Raw genomic sequence first — 20,292 nt, forward strand, 5'->3', positions numbered from 1 at the left:
ACTATGGTGAGCAGAACATTAATTGTATTATATAGTTAAGAAAATATAGTTTTTCTTCTCTTAAATAAATACCATGCTAAAATAAATAAATTTATGGATTACTGATGAATTTTCTTGAGGTTATCTCTATATGCTGGATTTTTAAAAATTTTGATACTTAATGATCAATATTACTTTATAATATTTTTAGATAATTTATTGAAAGAAATTCTAGTGATGGGATTTTACTAGATGGTGCCCTGTATTTAATTTTTACTTGGGGATATCTTTCCTATTAAAAATCTTGATAATGCCCTTGAATTATGTTATTTCAAGCCAAATTGATCCATGGATCAGTTCAGTATAATGGAAATGTCTTGATCTAAGTCAGATCTTTTCAGATCAAATCGTGTCGAGTCAGATCTCTTCTATTAACCCATGAACCACCTCTATCTTATCCTCCTCCTACTCCACCGCCTCCTCTTTCTCCCACCCTATCACCTCCTCCTCTCACTCAATCTCCTGCTCCACCTCCCCCTTATTCCCGTCCTCCTCCTCCCACTCTATCTCCATTGTTATCTCCTTTTTCCTCTCCTTTAGTTTTATCCTCCTCCTTTTCCTTCACCTTCTACTACTCTTCCACTGCTCCCTTCCTCCCCTCCTTCTCTACCTCCTCATTCTCATAGTTTAGTCTAGAAAAATACTATTACATTCAAATTATACTCGGGTTACAATTTATTCGTAGAACCTATTAAAAATATATTAATGTTTATATAAATTTATCATAAAATAAAAACATAAGTATAATTTTTGTTAGAATGATGTTCTAATAGAATTCTCAAATTTTGATAATTAATTATCTTAAAATTATCTAGAAATAAAAAAGTATTAATCTTAAAATAGGTTAAGTAATAAAGTTTAAGTTAGTTCAATTTCGAGCACAACTAAGTCAACATAAAATATAAAAAATATAAAATTTTATGATTAGTTTTATGATGAATTTAGGATAATTTTACATAAAAATTAATATTTTTAATATATTCTGTGAATAAGTATAACTTTCAAGATAACTCAAGTTTCATATAGAAATTAGGACAAAATTTTCTAGGTAATTTAGGGTAATATTATATAGAAATTAATATGATAAGATTATGATAATTTTATATAGAAATTGATATATTTTGTGAATGAATATAACTCGAGTATAACGTCATTACTAGATAAAGGGTAAGCAGAAGGTGGAGGAGGAACATGAAAGGAGTAAAGACTAGATAGTTAGGATAAAATTAAATCAAAATTAGATAGTTAAGATTAGTTGAATAGTCATCTTCATATCATTATATTTTTATAATTTCATTAAGGATATTTTTAATCAAAGCTAAAAAAAAAGTGCCCCTGGTAAAAACTAAATATAGGGATATTATTTGGTAAAAACCTTTATTTTTTTAGTAAATTACTCATTATAATCTTTTAGTCCTCCTTAGTGTTTAAGATTGCTCAAAGTTTCTACTAGTCTTAATATTATTATTAATTTTAATATTGTCAATATTTATTATTCCAAAGTTTTTATTAATCTTAATATTTCTATTAGTTTTAATATTCTTGGTTTGATTCTAATGTAACCACATAGAAGTGAGTTTATAACCAAAATCCTTATTTATTATTTACAACTATCATTTAAAAAAAAATAATATTTTAAAACTATTTTTTTATAAATAAATATAAATCTCTTCTTTAATATCGAGGGAATGATAAACAAGATTGGAGCATGAGCTGAAGGGCTATAATAAACAATAGACATAAGTTGGATAAATGATAATTGACGATAGCCATGAGGAGGTACGTTAGGAGAAAATAAAATAAAAAATATTATAATAAGATGAAAAAAAGAGAGTATAATAAGATGAGAAAAAAATATTATTTTAATAAGTAAAAAATAAAAAATGATGGTAGAGGATGTGGGTAAGATGAGAAAAAAAATATTATTACAAGTAAAATATTATTTTATTAATTTTTAAAGGTGAGAGTTGTCTTAAAAAAAAACTCTAAATAAACTTGAATGACGGAACTGACCTTTGCTAAGAAAGCGACTACTGCATTCTTGCGTACCACAAAGAGCTTGTTGACTCACTGGCACAGGGACAGAAATAGGAAATAGGGAAAAATGAATGAGGGCGACTAACCGAGAAGCATCCAACGATAAGACCAGTAGCAGGATTAGGGTTTTAAGCTCTCACTTGCACTCCCCTCCTCCACCTTCTCGAATGGCTTCTTCCGAGACGGATGCTGCGCTCGCCGCAACCCCATCCGACGCGCCCACCATGTGAGGCATCTGTCTCCTCATCCTTCTCGATTCTTCTTCTTGCAGTTCGGATCGCTTTCGGTATCATGTTTGGTTGTGTGAACTATCAGCGGATGCCTAAAGAGACTTGATTTTGTGGACGATATATGATCGCACTTCTTAGTTTTGGGGTTTTTGATCGCATTTAGTGCTTTAATGATGTACCTTTACTAACCTAGAGTGGAATTGATTGGGGCGAGGTGGTCATTTTGATGCCGATCGAGGCTTTCAAGAGATTATATGGTGCATCGACTTTCTTATTTTCGTTTTCTTATCCTGTTACGTTGGTTTTATTTTCTTAGGGAACTGCTTATTTTGCCTGTATTTCCTCATTGTTGTCTCAAGTCCAAATCGGTTATTGGAAGATACGCTAGTTTGCATGAGCACAACAGTTTACATGATGAAATTGGATTCCCTAACATTGAGTACAAATGCTATTTAAATTGAACTCCTATCCATTAACACTAGATGATTCCAGAGGATAAAAAAAATCTTCCCCTCTTACTTAGGGATCAACCGAGTTATAGTTCCAACCTACGTATATAAACAAGGACCATTTAGTTGACTCCATTGCCAAAAGTAGTTTTATTTTTCTCCCATCTTTTATCTTCTAAAGTTCTCGCTAGTACATACTTATGCTAAGCTTTATGCATTTTCTTTTCACACTAACTACTTTTTGAGATTATTGCCCCACCATGGTCTCTTGAACAATCAAGCTATTGCTTGAGACTTTAAGCATTGTTTCCTCTCTATTAAATTGTGTATTCCTTTCTTTTTTCTATATTCTTAAAATATTTTTTCAATTATAAATGCATCACTGTTTTCTTAATATATGTATGTGCTTCTTGAAATGTGCCACTGTATTGTAACAATTTCTTGGAGACCACACTGATACCTAAGCATCAAGAACAAGAAATAATTTTCAGATTTAGGACATGTCATGCAATTAACAGAGCAACACTTGTATGTCTTTTTTTGTTACAAAAGCATCTTGATCAAGTAGCTAATTTTAATAATTAAACTTGTCATTTTAATACAGCTTCGATAAAATTATACACAAGGAAATTCCTTCCAAGGTGGTTTACGAGGACGAAAAGGTAATTCATCATTCCTGAAGTTGCTAGATTTATAGATACTATGTTTCTATTTACTATCAGTCGACAGTTGTTGTTTACTTTATGTGAATATTTATATAGGCTATGTTTCTAACTTCAACCAGTTTGTAATGTTTCTTTCTGTTTGCATTAACACTTGTATGTAGAGGAGTGGTAGTAGAATGGATAGGTTGGAAAATTGGAGTGTGATAGGTGGAAAAGTTATATTGTTGAATGCTCAGAATTAGCTCTTCTATTTCCTAAGATTTTCTTCAAGAAAGTGGGTACGAAGCTATGTCATAAACCAGGCTTCCTACTTCTGCCAGTATTTACTTGTTAATAGTTAAAATGTGGAATCTTCTATCTTAATCTTGTGTAGCAACGATCAACAAATCTTTGCACCAGTTATCTCTTTAACTATGGGAGTAGCTTCTTTGTGGTGCCAACTTCATATAAAATCTGTTGTATGTCATAATCCTACTTTGAGATTATTTCTATTCAGTTAAATTTATCTTTTTTCTCTGCCTTTTCAGTTGGTCAATCAAACTTAAAGCTGCAAAACTAAATCAGGGTTTTTTGTGTTTTAGCATTAAAATTTATTTGCATCGAAAGCAATATACTCACAAAAGAAGGAGATTGCATCAGGGCGCACACAGTGTACAATTGATGCACGTACATAAAAAATGCAAGGTTTAGGCTGAGCTGTTGGATGATTCTTGTCTTTTGGATGATTTTTTGATAGAAATGGGTGTCTCCCTTGCTCTTCCTTCAACCCGTACTATATTGTGTGTTCTCATGAGGTTTTTTATTATTATTTTATTTATTTATTTTTGTTCTTCATGTGTCATCTCTTTTCTCTTTCTTTCTTTGTTTCATTTTTTTGTTGCCTTATCAAAATTTTTTTTCCTTCTTGTGATAACCTGTTTCTCATAAGTTTAGCTTTGAGTTATCAATTTTTTGAATAATTGCCAACTTTGGCTCTAAACTCTTGCCACATAGCCTAGGCTTAATTGAATATAGTGATAAAGGAATTTGTCAAATGACTCTTTAGATTGAGCAAATTTATGTTTATGATAATCAATAATATCCTTCATAACTTTGTGTTATGATTATCTTTAGATTCTCATCACTGTTTTCCAGGTCATTTTGTTGGTTTGGAGCTCCATTACATATACAACTTACATGACGATAGGTTTATATTTTAATAATTGATTTTTTTCATTGGAAGTACAGGAAGCTTTATTCTGGGTTTTTCATTTTGGGGAACTTTTACTTCATAGAATTGCCATTACTAAAAAAGTCTAACCAAAGAGTAGGAGAAAAAGATCCACTAAGAAAAATAATATAATTTCTGTGAGTGGCAGTGCCCTATTTCACCTTTCTTTTTCTGTCGTAATCCTTCTTTTTATTCTTGATTCTGTTGATCTTATTCTCTTCTAGAATTCTATTTCTTTAATAGCTTTTTCTATCTGAAATGTTTATCATCTTCTTCTTGATTCCTTTGTTCTACATTCTTCTAAAATTTTACTACAGCTAATGATATATTTAATATCCATGCTTAAATGTATCAGATTAGTCCAAACTGATCTTATTTGAGGCTTGTGATTAATAATCACTAGGAAACAATATTACATTAATAATTGGTTCCAGATCACTGATGATTTTGTTTGAACTTTTGTCAAATATAAGATGCCAACAGATGAAGATTATGGTGAGATTAATATTCCTCTTCACTTAGCTTTATTCTATGACTAGTTTCTTTTCATTTTTATCGGGTTGCTGGGGGACCTCTTCCTCCCGTATGGTATCAGTTGGGAGGAGTGCGAATGGAAGACGGCCCTGTATTGCTCCACCTACTCAAACTACGCCCAGCGACCTCCGGGGAAACCCTTGCCGATGTCCTCGAAACCCTGTGGAAGAACCGAAGGACCGGCCTCGATTCCCTCGAGAAGTCTCGGATCCGGTCCCTTCTCATCCTCCCCGCAGCCCAGGACCTCGACCCAGTGAGTCACCTTTGCCCAACCTCGATTGCTTCTTTCTTGCTGCAAAATCTAGGGTCTTCGTCCATTCTTATGCTACCCTTGCTTGTTGCTGCATTCCTGTTGCAAAAAAGTTTCCTTTTTAAATATCTCCAACGTGTGTATAAAGGTGACTGGTAGCGGAGTGAACACAACGAGAATTTGCTAGTTTAACCGTGAAGAACTGGAGCACACGTTTGCTAGGAATAATGAAGTAATCTTTGCGGGCATAACACTTGATAAGCTTATACCTTAGAGGGTATAGTGTTGTACCCTCATGGTGTGGGTTTAGGGCCATTTAATTTATGGAGAATGTCTAGTTCTCTTGATACATCTCTTCTCATTTCTGATTTTGGTGGTCACAGGAGGCAATCAGGTCAGCCATTATTTTATTGCTATGAAAAATCAGGTTGCTGTTGTTGAGTCGGGGGGGTAATTTGATTTTTGGGAGAAGTTTATTTCTCCTATAATCTGAGCAATATGCTGTTGGTTCAGAAACCACAGGACTAAAAGGGTACGATTGATTCTCATAACTATAATTAAAGTGAAATATGTTGAAAATTTCTTTGAATTAAAATAAGGGTAGAAAAAGCCGATCCCAATACCAATCCTGATGTTGCAAACTATGATATTAACTAGTATTCTTATTAATTTTATACACTTATCTAGCTTAGTTTAGTTCTCTTATTTATCTAGTTTGGAGGTTATTATCTCTTTTAAATAAATGGTCCATATGAGGAGGACAATTCCTAACAAACGTTTCTCTCATTGTTATGACAAATCTTGTTTAAAATTTATGCTTTATTTTCCTAATTGTTTAATATTTATTCTATTATGTTATCTTTATTGCTAGTTTGTACAATACTCTAGTGCCTAACTTTTTATTTACTTGTACTTTTGTTTTTTGTCCATTCTAACTACCGACCTTGTATTTCGATGCTAGATTTTGGCTTGCCTTCGGTTGCTTGTTAGAAAGTGTGTACATGAGAAACTAACAGGAGATGACATCAAAAAATTGTTTCCTCATGACCTTTCTATTGAACTTCAGAGCAGTCTCGTGCTTTTATTTCAGAAGTATCACAATCAGTGGAATGAAGAATTGTCAAGTGACCAGGTATATGCATGTGAATTAAAAGTTAATTTGTAGTAACGACATCTGGCAGTCTGATCAAAGTGGATATCAATATTGTGTAAAAATGTGCATACTAACAGCTGAAATTTGCTTAGTGATTCTTTTCTTAAGTTCAGGAGATTTTTGAAGCCTTGAGTTTTATGGTGGGATTTATTTGTCACCTTTGAAAAGATGGGATTTTTATTTGTAAACTTTGACGAGTGCTGCAGAAGTGATAATTTGGAGACCTAACCACAAAATGGAAATTAGCAAGAAGCACCTAGCTTCTTTGGCCTTTTTTTTTTTTTTTTTTTTTTTTCACTTTTTGTTGTTCCAAATGCTATGCAGTAGTTCCAAGAATAATTTTGTGAAAGACTTCTTTCAGTAAAATTGCAAATCATCATATATGATCATATTTTTATCCAAGGTATGCAATTTCGTACCGTACTGGAGTTTCGACGTTTGCTCGGTACGGTACGAAACTGTATACCGAGCAGTATACCATTCGGTATATATATATATATATTTATATATATATACTCTCTCTTATCTCAGGCGGGGCGACGTCACCGAGGAGATGTCTCCTCGTTTATATATATATATATATATATATATATATATATATATATATATATAAAAGATTATTTATATATATATATATTTATTTATTTATAAAAGGCGACGTCGCATCGCCTCGGCATCGTCGCCTTTTCCTTCTCCCACGCGGGGCGACGTCGTCTCATTTGTATATATATATATATATATATATATATATTTCGTTCCATCCGGTAAGGGACGGTCCGTGTACCGGTAAGCTGACGGATCGGTATGTACCGCCCGTACCGGGCGGTATTATTTGAAATTGCATATCTTGCTTTTATCATTTTTCCAACGACATACGTGGCTGATGTGCATCTCTTTTTCACTTTCCACCCGTAATTGGCTAACATATTCAGTTTTTATGTTATAACCATTAAATGATTTATTGTATTTTCCTATACCCTTTGGCAACAGGCAAGGGTGTCAGGTCAGGCCAAATTCAATGCAACTCTTGGTCGTGCATCTTCCCCAGCTTCAGAGAAATTGCCATCGCTTTGGCCAAGGCAAGACGTAACTTTTATTAATAATGACAATTTTCGAACATCCAATCAAATCAGGGTTGATTCACATCCTCCACCGTTGGCTACTATGGTTGTTCATCAAGATACTAGCTCTTCCAGAAATATGGTACTAGATTTAACTGTATGGAATTGGAATTCAGTTATTCAACATTTGGAAGCATAATAACTCTTACGCTTTTAAGATTCGTTACTTCAATTTTCTTTATGATATGAACTTACGGTACTTTTTTCTGTTTAGTGATTCCATTTTGTTTGTTGCGTATTAGTTTCATTATAGTTTATATATACTCTTGTTAGGATAGTCACCTCTTATTGATCACCTTCTTTTCTCTGAGGGATCTAGGTAGCCCCTAAGAGAGAGAGTGGAAAGAATTTTATTATCATAATAGGGAGAGCTATAAGACATAGATTCAAGAGAGAGAGAGATGAGAGAAGACAAAAAGGAACAATGGAGGATTTTATTATAAGGAACAGTCAAAACTTTTCTTTTGTTCTAGCATATGTTTTTCCTTTAGGCTAATCAAGAGACATGAACAAATTTGGATTTTGGATGGAATTAGGACCAAATTCAGAAGATCCTTAAGCTGGATTGCATCAACTCGAATTCTAAGAACTAGTCACACTATCCATTAAACATTGACCAAAGTAGTCAAACTTTTGCATAAACTAGAATAAGAGTCCATCAGGGCATATATGCTTGATGAAATCATTGATGTGGCATCATGAACCCTACTTTCGTTGGTCTAGGCCCATCATGTTCCCTAACATAAAGGCAAATGGGCCCATAGCTTGATTGGCCACAACATAACTGATGTAGACCCTTTTTGTCCATGTCAATAACATTTAACATGTGAGGATGAGTGCCTTGAATCATAGAAAATTTTCATTTTAACAATTTCCTCCTTGGTTTCACCTTGTCTCTAGATTCCTCAAGGTGAATAATTGTTAATTGCCGATGTAACTAGTTATGGCTTGTTGATGTGTTTTTGCGTAGATTGTGCTTCTCTCTACCTTAACTCTGCACATCTCCCTTTAATGGCGTTAGGTTAATAGCCTTTTCATTTTCTTAGATTTTGAAGGCTCTAAGCAAGGACTTTGTAAAAGCACGTTACCTTTTTTTACGAATGCTGCTTCATATTTCATATAGTTGTCCATTGTGTAAGAAGGCTGATTTATGTCATGTGGTTTATCATTCTTGTATGACAAAAGCGCATAAGCAATCCATCTTAAACATAGTCCAAGCTGTTGTCTTATGCTATGCAGATATCATTTGTACCAGTATGAGGATTGTTTTTAAGGTGCGAAGAAGTTAATTTATCTACATATTGAACATAATAAAATAACTATTTCAAATTCAAGTGGTGGGGTCTTTGCCACTAAATTTAAGAAGGTTGACTACATGTGCAGCGGATTGTGCCTTCCATAAACCACATAGATGATTGAGAAATTTGTGAAGGATTGTTGTCACCATTATAGCTTTTTCAGGCAAATATAAGGGGATATCTTTGAAGAGCATTTTAGAGTTAATAAGGTTGTCCTTAAGTTGAGAGGTTCAAGGAGCCATTCAAAAGCGATATCATCCTCTGGAGAATATTTGAGTAGATATCGTCCTTTACCTCCACCACCTTGCTGGTCATCCTATGGCCTGATGTCCATGGTAATAGGCCAATAGGCCGGGTTGTTGTTGGTTGTGTCCTGGGGCAGCAATTGAGCCACTTGATGTGGTAGTGCTAGAGTTGTTTCATTAGACTATTGTGCGTGCTCTTTGTCTGTATTTGGACCCTACTAGCTATTTGGTGAAAGCACCTCCTTCACTTGTTATTTTGTGTTGATAACTCTATAGTCTTTTCTCGGGGGTGAGGTTGAGAGGGCTTCGACAGAATTTGAGTAAATTGTGCCTCTTTCGATCTCTCTTCTGAGAAATCCGATGAAGATGTCAATGTTACCGTAGATTCTTCCTCTCATCTTTAACTCAATTAATCCGTGCTTTAAGTTGTCGAAATTGTGCATCCAAATTGTCGAAGACTCGAAGTGTGACAATTTTTTGTTGGATTTGTAACATGATGCCCATCATATAATCCTGGAGTTCTTTTTCTTGCACTTGCAAATTGGTTGAGGAGAATTTCAACATCTTGAAGGCAATATAGATATTCAGTCTTAACTAAATACCAAATTAAGTTAGTCTGCTATCATCGATCTATTTCTTCTTTGAAGGAAGGAGACATCCTCCAGAAGTGACCAAATAGAAAAGAAGTATATTAAAGGAAATAAAAAAGGTGAAGAGAGAAGGTAGAGGAACTATTGAGAATTTGTTTATCAGAAATTAGTCAAGACTTGTGCCCAAGGGGCTATAGTCATTGTTACGACCAAGGTATGCAGTTTTGAATGGTACCGGGCGATACGTACCAGTCCGATAGTAAACCGGTACACGGACTGCTCACTATCGGATAGTATTATATATATATATATATATATATATATATATATATATATATATAAAGGTGACGTCGCCATGTTTTTTTGTGACGTCGCCCCCCTTGGGGAGAAGAGAGGCGACGTCGCACTTTTTTTAAAAAAACTTATAAATATATATATATATATATATATATATATATATATATATATATATATATATACAGTACCGTACCGAGAGAATGTCAAAACTTCAGTACGATACGATATTTCAATCCTCGGTTACGACCAAGACGTGAAGCCTTATATGATTTTTGTTAGAGCAGGAGTATCCTCAGAAGTTGTTGGCCATCAACCTTGATTGACGTTATTGTCGGGACACCAATGGATTGTTGACCCCCTTCGGTTTCGATGTCACCATCCAATGGCTAACCAATCCCTAGTTGGAACGATCAATGTTCTTCTCCTAGTGAGACTCTAAAGGAGGTCTAACCCTAATTCCTTCCTTCTAGTATATGTTGCCCGTCTTCTAGGCTGATTAAGTAAATTAGGGTGTTTGTCCATTGACCCATCAAACGTTGGCCAAGCTAGTTAAACTTCCACATAATCTGCAATTATAGTTCATGGAGGCATTAGGGTTGCTAATATGGTGTCACGAAGTCCTTCCTTCACTGCCCAAGCCTAGAATGCGATCCATAGAGCTGGAGGGTGGCTGGGCCCATGGCCTGGCCACCCATGGCTTCCCCTTGGCGGATCACATAGTGGCTAGTGTAAAGCTTTTTGGCAATGTCGACAACAATCTAACAATTGAAGATGAGTGCATTATATCACCTAGATTTTGCATCATAGCAGAGTTGTTTTCTTCAATACAATCAGACAATGCACTTACCTGAGATTGAGAATGAATTTGGATTATCTGAAAAATTGTGTTGATTGTGAACATCACCTTGCATCAGTTTTACATTCATTCATATTATTGGAAAAAAGTAATTTCATTGTTCATGAATATTTTTCATTTGTTAGTTCTTGTAAAAGCACTACATATTATAGTATGTAAGACCTCCTAATAGCTTTAATTTGCCTCTTACAATCAAATGTTGCTATCATCAGTGCTATAACTTACATGTTTATAATAATATGCAGGAAACTCTTCCTCGACTGAAGTCAATGACATGGATCATGCAGAACCGTAACTCGGCACCTGCAAACCGAGTAGCTGTCATCACTTTAAAGGTACTGACCCAGATTTTTTGTGCATGAAGTGTATATGCATAATTGATAATAATCTAACAGTATATATTGAAGTTCTCTTCTGGTTACAATCTAGTACTTGGCTCCATAATGCTAGGAATAATTTAAGTGAAGATTTGTGGAGTTGCATTTTCTTAGTAATTTGAAAAAAAAAAGCTTGTTTTCTTTAAACAGTTTAGGTGCAAATACATTAACTGTTTCCGTGGCTGTTTTGATCTACTAAATTTCCATAAGAACATAAAATCCACAGCTACATGCTTGCATTACATTTAGCTTTCTGTAATTATTTTGTCAGACATTTTGCTCTTTACATTATAATAATTGTTTGGAACTAAATAAGAATTATGATAAGGAGAATTATCAAGTAATGGCTTCGACAACAACCGCAGTGGACAACAACAACAATAATGACAAGCTGTAATCTCCCAACGAAACAATGGCTTTGATCCTGATTACAACAATATCTGGCAAAAATTTCTCTGTTTGGTATTTTCTAGGCTCCTTGTAAGTTCCATCCATGTATTGCTAAAATGCACAGCAGCAGTTTTTAGTGCACAAATTTAGGCTCAGTTCTGTTTGTTATTCCTATAAATTTCTGTGATCTTTTGGTCAATTACCTGCTTTATATGTATTAAATCTGACTGCCTGCTAGCTTTTGCTAATTAATTGTATGGATCAGGGCACATAGTCATTTTTTTCTATTCAATTTATGACATCTAGTTGCATATGTATTCAGCTGCAAGATTATACAAATTCTACTTCTGGAGAATTAGAAGTTAAATTTCAGCTTTCCAAAGACACATTGGAAGCCATGTTGAGGACAATGACCTACATCAGTGAACAGCTATCAAGCTCTGTAAGACTGTTAACTCATTTCTGCTGAATTTACAATATGTTGTGTTTCTTTAGTTCCATGTTGATTTTGTATTATCTGGTTATGCTGGAAATACTTTATGATATACAATACTACCTCTGTTAGCAGCACATGTAAAATCAAGCTTATAAAACTAAGTGTAAAAAAAAATTTGAGGAAACTTTTGGGAACTATAGTGTTAATTGTAATGAGAGGTTGATGGTGATCAAATTAGGTTATGACCTGGAATTCTTGCCATCTCTGTGTGTGTGTGTTAACTTGGACATGTTGGCAATATTTCATCTAGATTTAACATATTTAAGGCGTCAATATACATTTACAACCTTACACTAAAAAATGATTGACATTATAATACCTAGAACTTTTTGTCATGTGGAGAATATCGTGATTCATATGCTCCAAGTTATACGTCATAATGATATAGGATTTTTTTTTTTATCTTTCTAATACTTTGTTGGTTTGGTTTCTTTACAAATGTAATAATTTACCACTAGATAATATCTTATGTATTTCTATATCACCAACCAATTATCTAAGAAGAAGAAAGGAATCTATAAGTTAACAATAAAAAAAGATTGAGAATTGAATCTAAGAAAAGGAAAAGTCAAGTTAAAAAATGAAAGATGATTGAGGAATGTTATAGCATCAATCATGCTCTAAGATAGTAAAACAACAAATCACTAAAAGGTAACTAAATTTATAAAATCAGAGTCAAAATAGAGTGGTTAAGTGAACCGTTCTACAAAGAACTTATGCATGTGTCGGAAGAAATTACTCATTACAGAAAAGAAAGTGGATGTGTGGTCATAAAGCCTAAACAAACATGGTTATTTCCCTCCAATAACTCATCATGTCATTGTCATGATTATACCAGTGTAGTCAAAGGCGCTAGGCGGTAAAAGGTGTAAAGATGCCCAATGCCCGAGGCTTTAGGTGCTCAGGCATATTATTTTAATATGCCCAAACTAAACAAGGCACTCATAAATATTAATATTTTAATATTAAAACAAGGCACTTGACCATATTAAAATTTTAATACTCCGAATGAAACGAGGTGCTCACGAATATTAAATTTTTAAAAATATAAATAATTGATAAATATAATCACTAAAATAAAAATAACATCAAATTGTATTCATTTAAAGTACCAAATTATATTGTGCAAATATAATAACAAAAATGATAAAAACAGACAAGATTAGCTTAAATGATCATCAAAACCCATTTAATTATTCTCAATCTTGTCATAATCCTCCTCTTTAGTTGATTTATATTCCTTTTATTCATCTTCATCATTATAAGTTTTTTCCTCTTCAACAATTATACAATGATTTAAAAAGCGCTATGCGCTAAGGTCCCAAAATGCCTGAGGCGTTAGGTGCTCGCCTAAGCAAAACAAGGCGCTCGCTCAAGCAAAACGAGATGCTTTAAAATATAAAAATATTAAAATATATAATATAATTAAAATATAATTATTTAAATAAAAATATGATATTAAATTAAAAACAAAGATTAGTAGTGTTAAAATCTAAATAGTATATTATTAATCTAATAAATAAAGATTATTTTGAACAGTAATTAATAATTAACTGTTACTAGTATATTTACTGTTAACAACAATAGGGAAGAGTAGTGACCAAAGAAGGCGACGAGAAGTTGTGGTGAGAAGCTGAGTTGTAGGTAGCAGACAACAATAGAAGCTGTAGAGTCGCGGATAGTAGGAGGCAGCAGACAACAACAGCGACAGCGGAGTCGTGGACAGCAGGAGGCAACAGACAACAACAACGGCAATGTAGTCGCAAACAGCAGGAAGGCAGCGGACAACGGTAGCAGCAATGGAGCCGTGTTGCGGACAATAGCAGGCAGTGGATAGCGGCAGTGGACAATAGCGGAAGCTGAGGAGACTCAGTTGGCGATACAGGAAGACTTGAAGGTAGTGGGAGAAATCGTCGGCGGTGGAGGTAGAGGGAGAAATCGTCGGTGGCGAATGCAGAGGGAGAAATCATCAGTAGTGGAAACAGAGAGAGAAGCATGCGTAGGGTTGGGAGTCGTGGTCGTGCGCTGATATAACTGCGTGCATTAGTTGATTCAATCAAATCAACTAACGCAAATTTAAGCGGTTTAGTTACCTTATATCAACCGGGTGCTCGCCTGAAGTGCTCGACGCTTGGGCTTGGGTGAGCGCCCAAGCGGCACCTCATTGAAGCGCGCTGCTTGTTCCTTAAATGAGGCGCTCGGGCCTCGCCTCACCTGAGCGCTTAGGCGAGCGCTCGAGTGCCTTTTCAAATCACTGCAATTATAGGTAATGGACTTCAGGCTTTTGCATTAATCTTTATACTCATAAGTTGTCTTGTGTATGTTTTCATTTCTCTAACACCTAAAGCTCCATATGAAGTTCTTGTTACATTTGCCCATATCAAATTATTATCATCAAAGATAAACTCATCTTCAGCATTTTCGAAGTAAGCACCCATTGCTCCCACCAACCATTCGTTTGAATCATTAGTCTCGTTTAACAAAATTAGATCGAAATTAGACCAATTGTTTCTCACAAATTATAACAAGCCTTTAGAGCTTGAATATATTTTGTAGATAAAATCTTGTAGTCATTGATGCTCTAATCATTTTTTTTCCTTTGTATGAATCTGTTATATTATATTGATTAAGGTCCATTTAGGTGCAAGTAGTATTAAAAAAAATAAATTACTTGAAACTAAAATATTCTTATATACTTACATTCTCAAAGAAACTCTAATATCTCTTACGACTCTTGGCACGACAAGTCAAACTCAAAATTTTGATAGCTAATTATTGTAAGTTCAGTGTAGAATTTCCAAATTGGTCTCATCACTCAGTTGTAAATTTAAACTTAACTATTAACAATAACAATGCTTTAAAAATTCACATGATGTTAATTATATGAAATTATAATACTTGGAGACTTAATAGCCCTTGATCGAATTGCCATAAGAATTTAAAAAATGACACTCATCATTCTTATATAAAGATAATTAATTTGTTATCTTGTATTGAACTTTAATGTTGACAACTAATCTTGCAATGTGCTGATATGATCCAAAACTGTTGATATAGATGATGAAGTTTAAATAGTGCCCTACTACATGTAATGAATGATAAAGCTGACATCCCCATCTTTTATCTGTGATTGTAAAGATTTTTGTTACACTTTTTTCATTTTCATCAAGTTTTGTGAATTGTTTTCTTGGCTCTATTAATAGCCTCATAATTATATCCCATTGGCAGCTTTTCTCATTATTTGTGAGCCGAAGATTTTGAACAAGGGCCCATTACTTTTAATGCATAGATCATATGATACCAAAATGATGGCATCAAGATAATATCGCTTGCCCTCTTGACTTTCGTCTTTTTTGCCCATTCACTTTACCTATTTTTCCGAGTTAAAACATATTTATAAGGTTGTGTTTTTGTTAGTGTATACTTTACAATGTCATGAATGAAGTGGCAAATCACGTGATACTGCACCTCATCAATTCCCTATTGCTTGTACATTCTCTTATCATGATCAAAGTCTCACTATGATTATATATAAACCCAAAAATAAAGATTTTCTTTTCTAAAGTCTTCTTGATGTTTGCAATCTTAAGAATATCTTCTAATATTATATTAATACAATGTGTCGCACATGGAATCTAATACAAGTGCAGCTTTGGAGCAATTTATCGAAAAAGGTACAACAACAACAAAGCCATAAGTCTCAACTATTTGGGGTTGGCTACATAGATATTTTGTCACCATTGAGATATGTAAAAAGTCATGTTTAGTTAAGTTCAGAATATTTAAATATTTATTTATATTTTTTATTAAGCATGTTTAGGTCTTCCTTTATTTCTCTTTGTATCATTAACATTAATTATTTCACCTAATTTGCTTAAAAAAGATAAATATAATTAATAAGTGTTTGAAAACATAAAAATAATATAATTAAAATATTTAAAGAAAAATCATACCAGTTAAAACATAGTTGCTTCGATTGTCTATTATCTTCTTAACCACATTTTGTTCTTTAATTTTTTTTACAAACTTGTCAAGTAATTCAAATATTTTTTCTCTAAATTTCATAAAAGATGATCTATCAATTGACTTAACATTATTTTAAATGAACAATTGATCAAAAAATTAATTATACTTCTTTGTCTTCCATTGGTCCATGTATTTGACATAATAGAATAACCATATTTTGCTCACGCATCCCTATGATTCTTTGTCAAGCTATTTGTGTAATCTAACTCATTTATCAAATATAAAACTCTCTCCCATGGTAACTTGGAGGCTTCAGCTTAGGACTTTATCTTCCAATAACTTCAATTATGTGCATAAAGTTGCTTAAATAGGCTGCATTAAAGGGAATACCTACTCGATAAAAGAAGCTAGCAATGTATTGATCTATTTTAGCTCTTGCTTTCTCATCACAAGCATCATTTATATTTGTTTGTCTTAATCTTGCTCTTTTTTTACTTTGCATTGATTTATCTGGTTCTTGAAACATATACAAATCCGTTGGTCCTTTCTTTTATGGAAATTTTGACTTCTTAGTAATAACTTCCTTTCCTCTTATATTTGATGCTCTCTTACCATTAGCATTTACCTCTTCCATACGATCATCTTCTTCTTGAATTTCATCTCTAAGTTTCTATACATCATCATCTTCAGGTAAGTATCTACCTAATTCAATCTTTTGGTTCTTTTTCTCATTCATGTATGCCTCCATCGTTAGTTTGACCTTTATAGGACACGCTTTGCATGCATATGCATTTTTGAAAATTTCAACTTGATGTTGTTTTGCATGAAATATGCCACCTGTTGTTGCCTTATCCCAAAGCATACCTTAGGATCCTTTGGGTCCTTTAAATAATTGTAACCTTCATCCAAGATTTTTTTTTAGTTTCTTATTAATGATTCATTTGAAGTATTTCCTACTGGAGCCATGATTCAAGATCCTAAAGTGTGACAATCCAAAACACTTGGAAGTAGCAATGACAAATTCAATCCTTTATATAACATTCACAAGCTCTGTTAATAAAAAAATAACATAGGAGGAGGAGGAGGATGATGGAGAGGAGTTTGTTAGGGTATGGGGAGGGGGTGGGTGGTTGTGGGTTGTGTTGGTTGGGAGGGGAGAGGGAGGAGGAACGAGAGAGGGGGGGCTGTTAGGGTCCGGGGGCAGGGAATAGGGCAAAGAGCTATCAAGGACAAGGAGGCTATTGGGGAAGACACTGGCTTGTGGTTGCAACGAGAAGGAGAGGGTTGCAGAGAAGGGGGAAGACGTGTGTGGCAAGGGGAAGAAAAGAGGTCGGGGAAGACGTCTACCTTTGCTGAAAGAGAAGAAGACGCCATAGTTGTTCACTAATGCAGAGGAAGACGATGCGGTCGTCGTTCGCCAATGCAGAGGAAGACACTACAATTAGGTTTCCATGGGTTTCTTGTGCGCATGCGAGGGGGGTGTGAAGTCATTGATCTGGTTTAATCGAATCAGAATCAGTGAACATAAATGGATTAATCTCGACCTAGGTTTGATTTAAATCAGGCAGGAGCTTGGCCTGCTCAGTGCTTGGGCCCAAGTGTGCTTGGGCCACGCCTAATTGAAGGTGCCTGCCTGGATCAGTTTCCAAGCAGTTGGGCCTCACCACGCCTTGTTTGGGTGCCTAGTTGAGAGCTCGAGGGCTCGAGAGCCTGATGACTTCAATGGATCGTACAATTTTCAATCTAAGCCTTTGTTTATAGATAATAACATTTCAACTACCACTAACATTGGATTAGACTATTTTATCATACCTCAGCTTAAACATATCTAAAGTTTCCTAAAGCTCATCTTAACATTTGTTTCTGTGAACAAACAATGTAGCCTAGAAGAAAGATGTCTGGCCACAAGGCCTAAAACGACATGGTTTCTTTTATCCAACAACCCTCATGTCGGTGTCATGATCGCACAAGTTTAAGCCATCCGAAGGTATTGTTTTAATTTAACAACTCAAATAATAGTAAGATTTGATAAGTGAAGACTTCTTTTTTTGTTCTCCCATCCAATTCATCTAAAATTTCCTAAAGACAAAGTTCCTAAATTATCATTTTTTTTCAAGTGAACAAATAATAAGACCCAAAATAATGTTAACACAAAGTCCCTAAAATGAAAAAAGCCTTAGTCCAGGCTTAACGAAACTGAATATTTGACTCCTGAATTTTGATGCATAATTTTGCTCTGGCCTTTCATATTTTGGAGAACTTCCAGTTATCAAGGAGATGAAAAGCTATGTGGAGTAAAGAAGAAAAGGTCACTGACTACTACTAAGATAAGAACCTACCAGAACTTTTCCGAATGTGGGTGATAAAATCACTGGTTTTGTGGGTCGGGGTTGAGAATGGGGCAGCCTTCGAAAAGCTGATTAGAATACATATTTCAAATCTCATAAGCAAGTCCCATTGATCATATTCAATTTAAGGGGTATCTTGAAGTAGTTATGGTAATTGCATTTTTGTGAGCTAAACCTGCTATGACCTTGAAACCTTGGGTTTGTATCCATTTTGTGTAACGAAAGGATCAACGAAATAAAGTGACATTATCAATAAATAAAAGTTGACACAATATTTATTCCCCACCAATGTTATATTATCTCTGGTGTCAAGAACTCGTACAATAGATTATCATGGGGGAAAAAGAAGAAAGAGAAGTTTTGCTTGGTTTACTCTCTTCTTGTGTGATTTATTGATCTTAAGTGATATCAGAGCTCTTGTGGTTCATTTAATCTTATAGCTAAATCGATCAAGGTAATATTATGTTGATAATTGCAATTTCGTCTTTTGGTGAACATTTATTTTGTCAGCCCCATATAATCATAGGCATGGTAGCAATCTGGCGAATACAGACGTGTATGTTATTGTATTTCTGTTTCATTACAATTTTCAAGTTGGTTCCTTCTTCCTGGTTGAAATGAAAATTTCCTTGTGCTTTGAGTGTTTTTTTTTTTGTTCCACTTGTGATTAAGCAAAGTCAAGTTAGAATGCTGGACATATGTAGCATGCTGTTTTCAAGCTTTTGTGATACACAAAGCCATGGCAGGTGGAGCAGTCATCAGAACCTTCTGTGAAAAAGCCGAAACAATAGTGTGGACTCTCAAATTTGTTGATCTTTTACTGGAGTTTTTGATGGGCAGCACTTGGACTATCCATATGCACCAGATGCCAGCATCAGTTGGCATTTCTGCAACTTATATCACACAATTGGCGTGAACACAGTTAAGTCAGCTACTGAAGATATTGGTCACAATGGTGTTTGAGTTGGTAGTTTGAACCTAATTATATGAAACCAGTATATGATTTTTTTTTTTTTTTTTGAATCTCACCCTTGCCATTTTGAGAGGGCAATTCTTGTGGCATAATCCAGTTAGGGACTGACTTAGATAGGCTGTTCTAATGTGGTTACCTTCTCAACTTGGCATTCCATCGAGCAGGAGTCGTCAACGACTGGGATGCATAGTTAATCATGCACAGGAGCTGAACTGAGCCTACCACAATGGGCACCGAGCTGCTGCTTCTTTTGGCTGTCATTCTATTTTTTTCCTCTCACTTTGGGTGTCTGAGACGTACATCATTAACCTCCTTAGATCCTAGATCTGCATCGTGGGTTTAGATGGCTTGCATTCTAATTGTGAATTCCATTCGTTGATTGCATTGCTACCCTCTTAATTCGCGAGTCTCTTGTAGTTGGAAAGCTGTCTTTTCTATTCTTTTAATTTTTGGTGTCACTTGGGTGCATTAGATCCAGGGTTTTGAATATCGGTCGATGTACAGAGCAGATATGTATCGGTATATATCGTCGGTACATTAGGACATATTGATGGTACACCTTAAAATTATCTTCATATATCATGTAAGGGTGTACCAATCGGTATGTCTCGATAACGATAAAAATTTGAGACGGTATCGATCGGTATGCCTTGGTACCAATCAAAATATTGGCATTGTCCGATAGAGGATAGAGGATGGTCTATGTATTGATATCTTCTTGGATTGGTATGTACTTCTCATTGGATTACTTCTCATAGTGAGTGATGT

General features: G+C 34.6%; 1 protein-coding gene across 5 annotated transcripts; it reads left to right on the forward strand.

Moving 5' to 3' along the window:
- The first annotated feature begins 2,143 nt into the window (after positions 1–2,143).
- LOC103989368 (uncharacterized) lies at positions 2,144–20,001 on the forward strand. 5 transcript variants are annotated; one of them, XR_010497746.1, is made up of 9 exons: positions 2,145–2,302; positions 3,360–3,417; positions 5,226–5,417; positions 6,376–6,546; positions 7,558–7,770; positions 11,220–11,309; positions 12,064–12,183; positions 19,298–19,472; positions 19,689–20,001. XR_010497746.1 is itself a non-coding variant. In XM_065156933.1 (8 exons), the coding sequence occupies exons 1-8, from the start codon at positions 2,148–2,150 to the stop codon at positions 19,340–19,342; spliced, it is 1,044 nt and encodes a 347-aa protein (XP_065013005.1). In that variant the 5' UTR covers positions 2,145–2,147; the 3' UTR covers positions 19,343–19,636. The 5 variants fall into 5 exon arrangements, 4 of the variants coding, with proteins under 4 accessions (XP_009406467.2, XP_065013006.1, XP_065013005.1 ...); XM_065156933.1 differs by lacking the exon at positions 19,689–20,001 and having other exon boundaries at positions 19,298–19,636; XM_009408192.3 differs by lacking the exons at positions 7,558–7,770; positions 19,689–20,001 and having other exon boundaries at positions 2,144–2,302; positions 19,298–19,636.
- Positions 20,002–20,292: the final 291 nt, after the last annotated feature.

This window comes from Musa acuminata, chromosome BXJ3-6, assembly GCF_036884655.1.
Source record: "Musa acuminata AAA Group cultivar baxijiao chromosome BXJ3-6, Cavendish_Baxijiao_AAA, whole genome shotgun sequence".
In the NCBI taxonomy this organism is placed as follows: Eukaryota; Viridiplantae; Streptophyta; class Magnoliopsida; order Zingiberales; family Musaceae; genus Musa; species Musa acuminata.

What these genes read in the sequence shown, in the direction of transcription:
- LOC103989368 (XM_065156933.1), top strand. Translation starts at nt 2,148, where the DNA reads ATGAGGGCGACTAACCGAGAAGCATCCAACGATAAGACCAGTAGCAGG. An exon ending in AAGAATTGTCAAGTGACCAG is followed by an intron (nt 6,547 to 7,557) that starts GTATATGCATGT and finishes CTTTGGCAACAG; the next exon opens with GCAAGGGTGTCAGGTCAGGC. An exon ending in GTGAACAGCTATCAAGCTCT is followed by an intron (nt 12,184 to 19,297) that starts GTAAGACTGTTA and finishes AAGCCATGGCAG; the next exon opens with GTGGAGCAGTCATCAGAACC.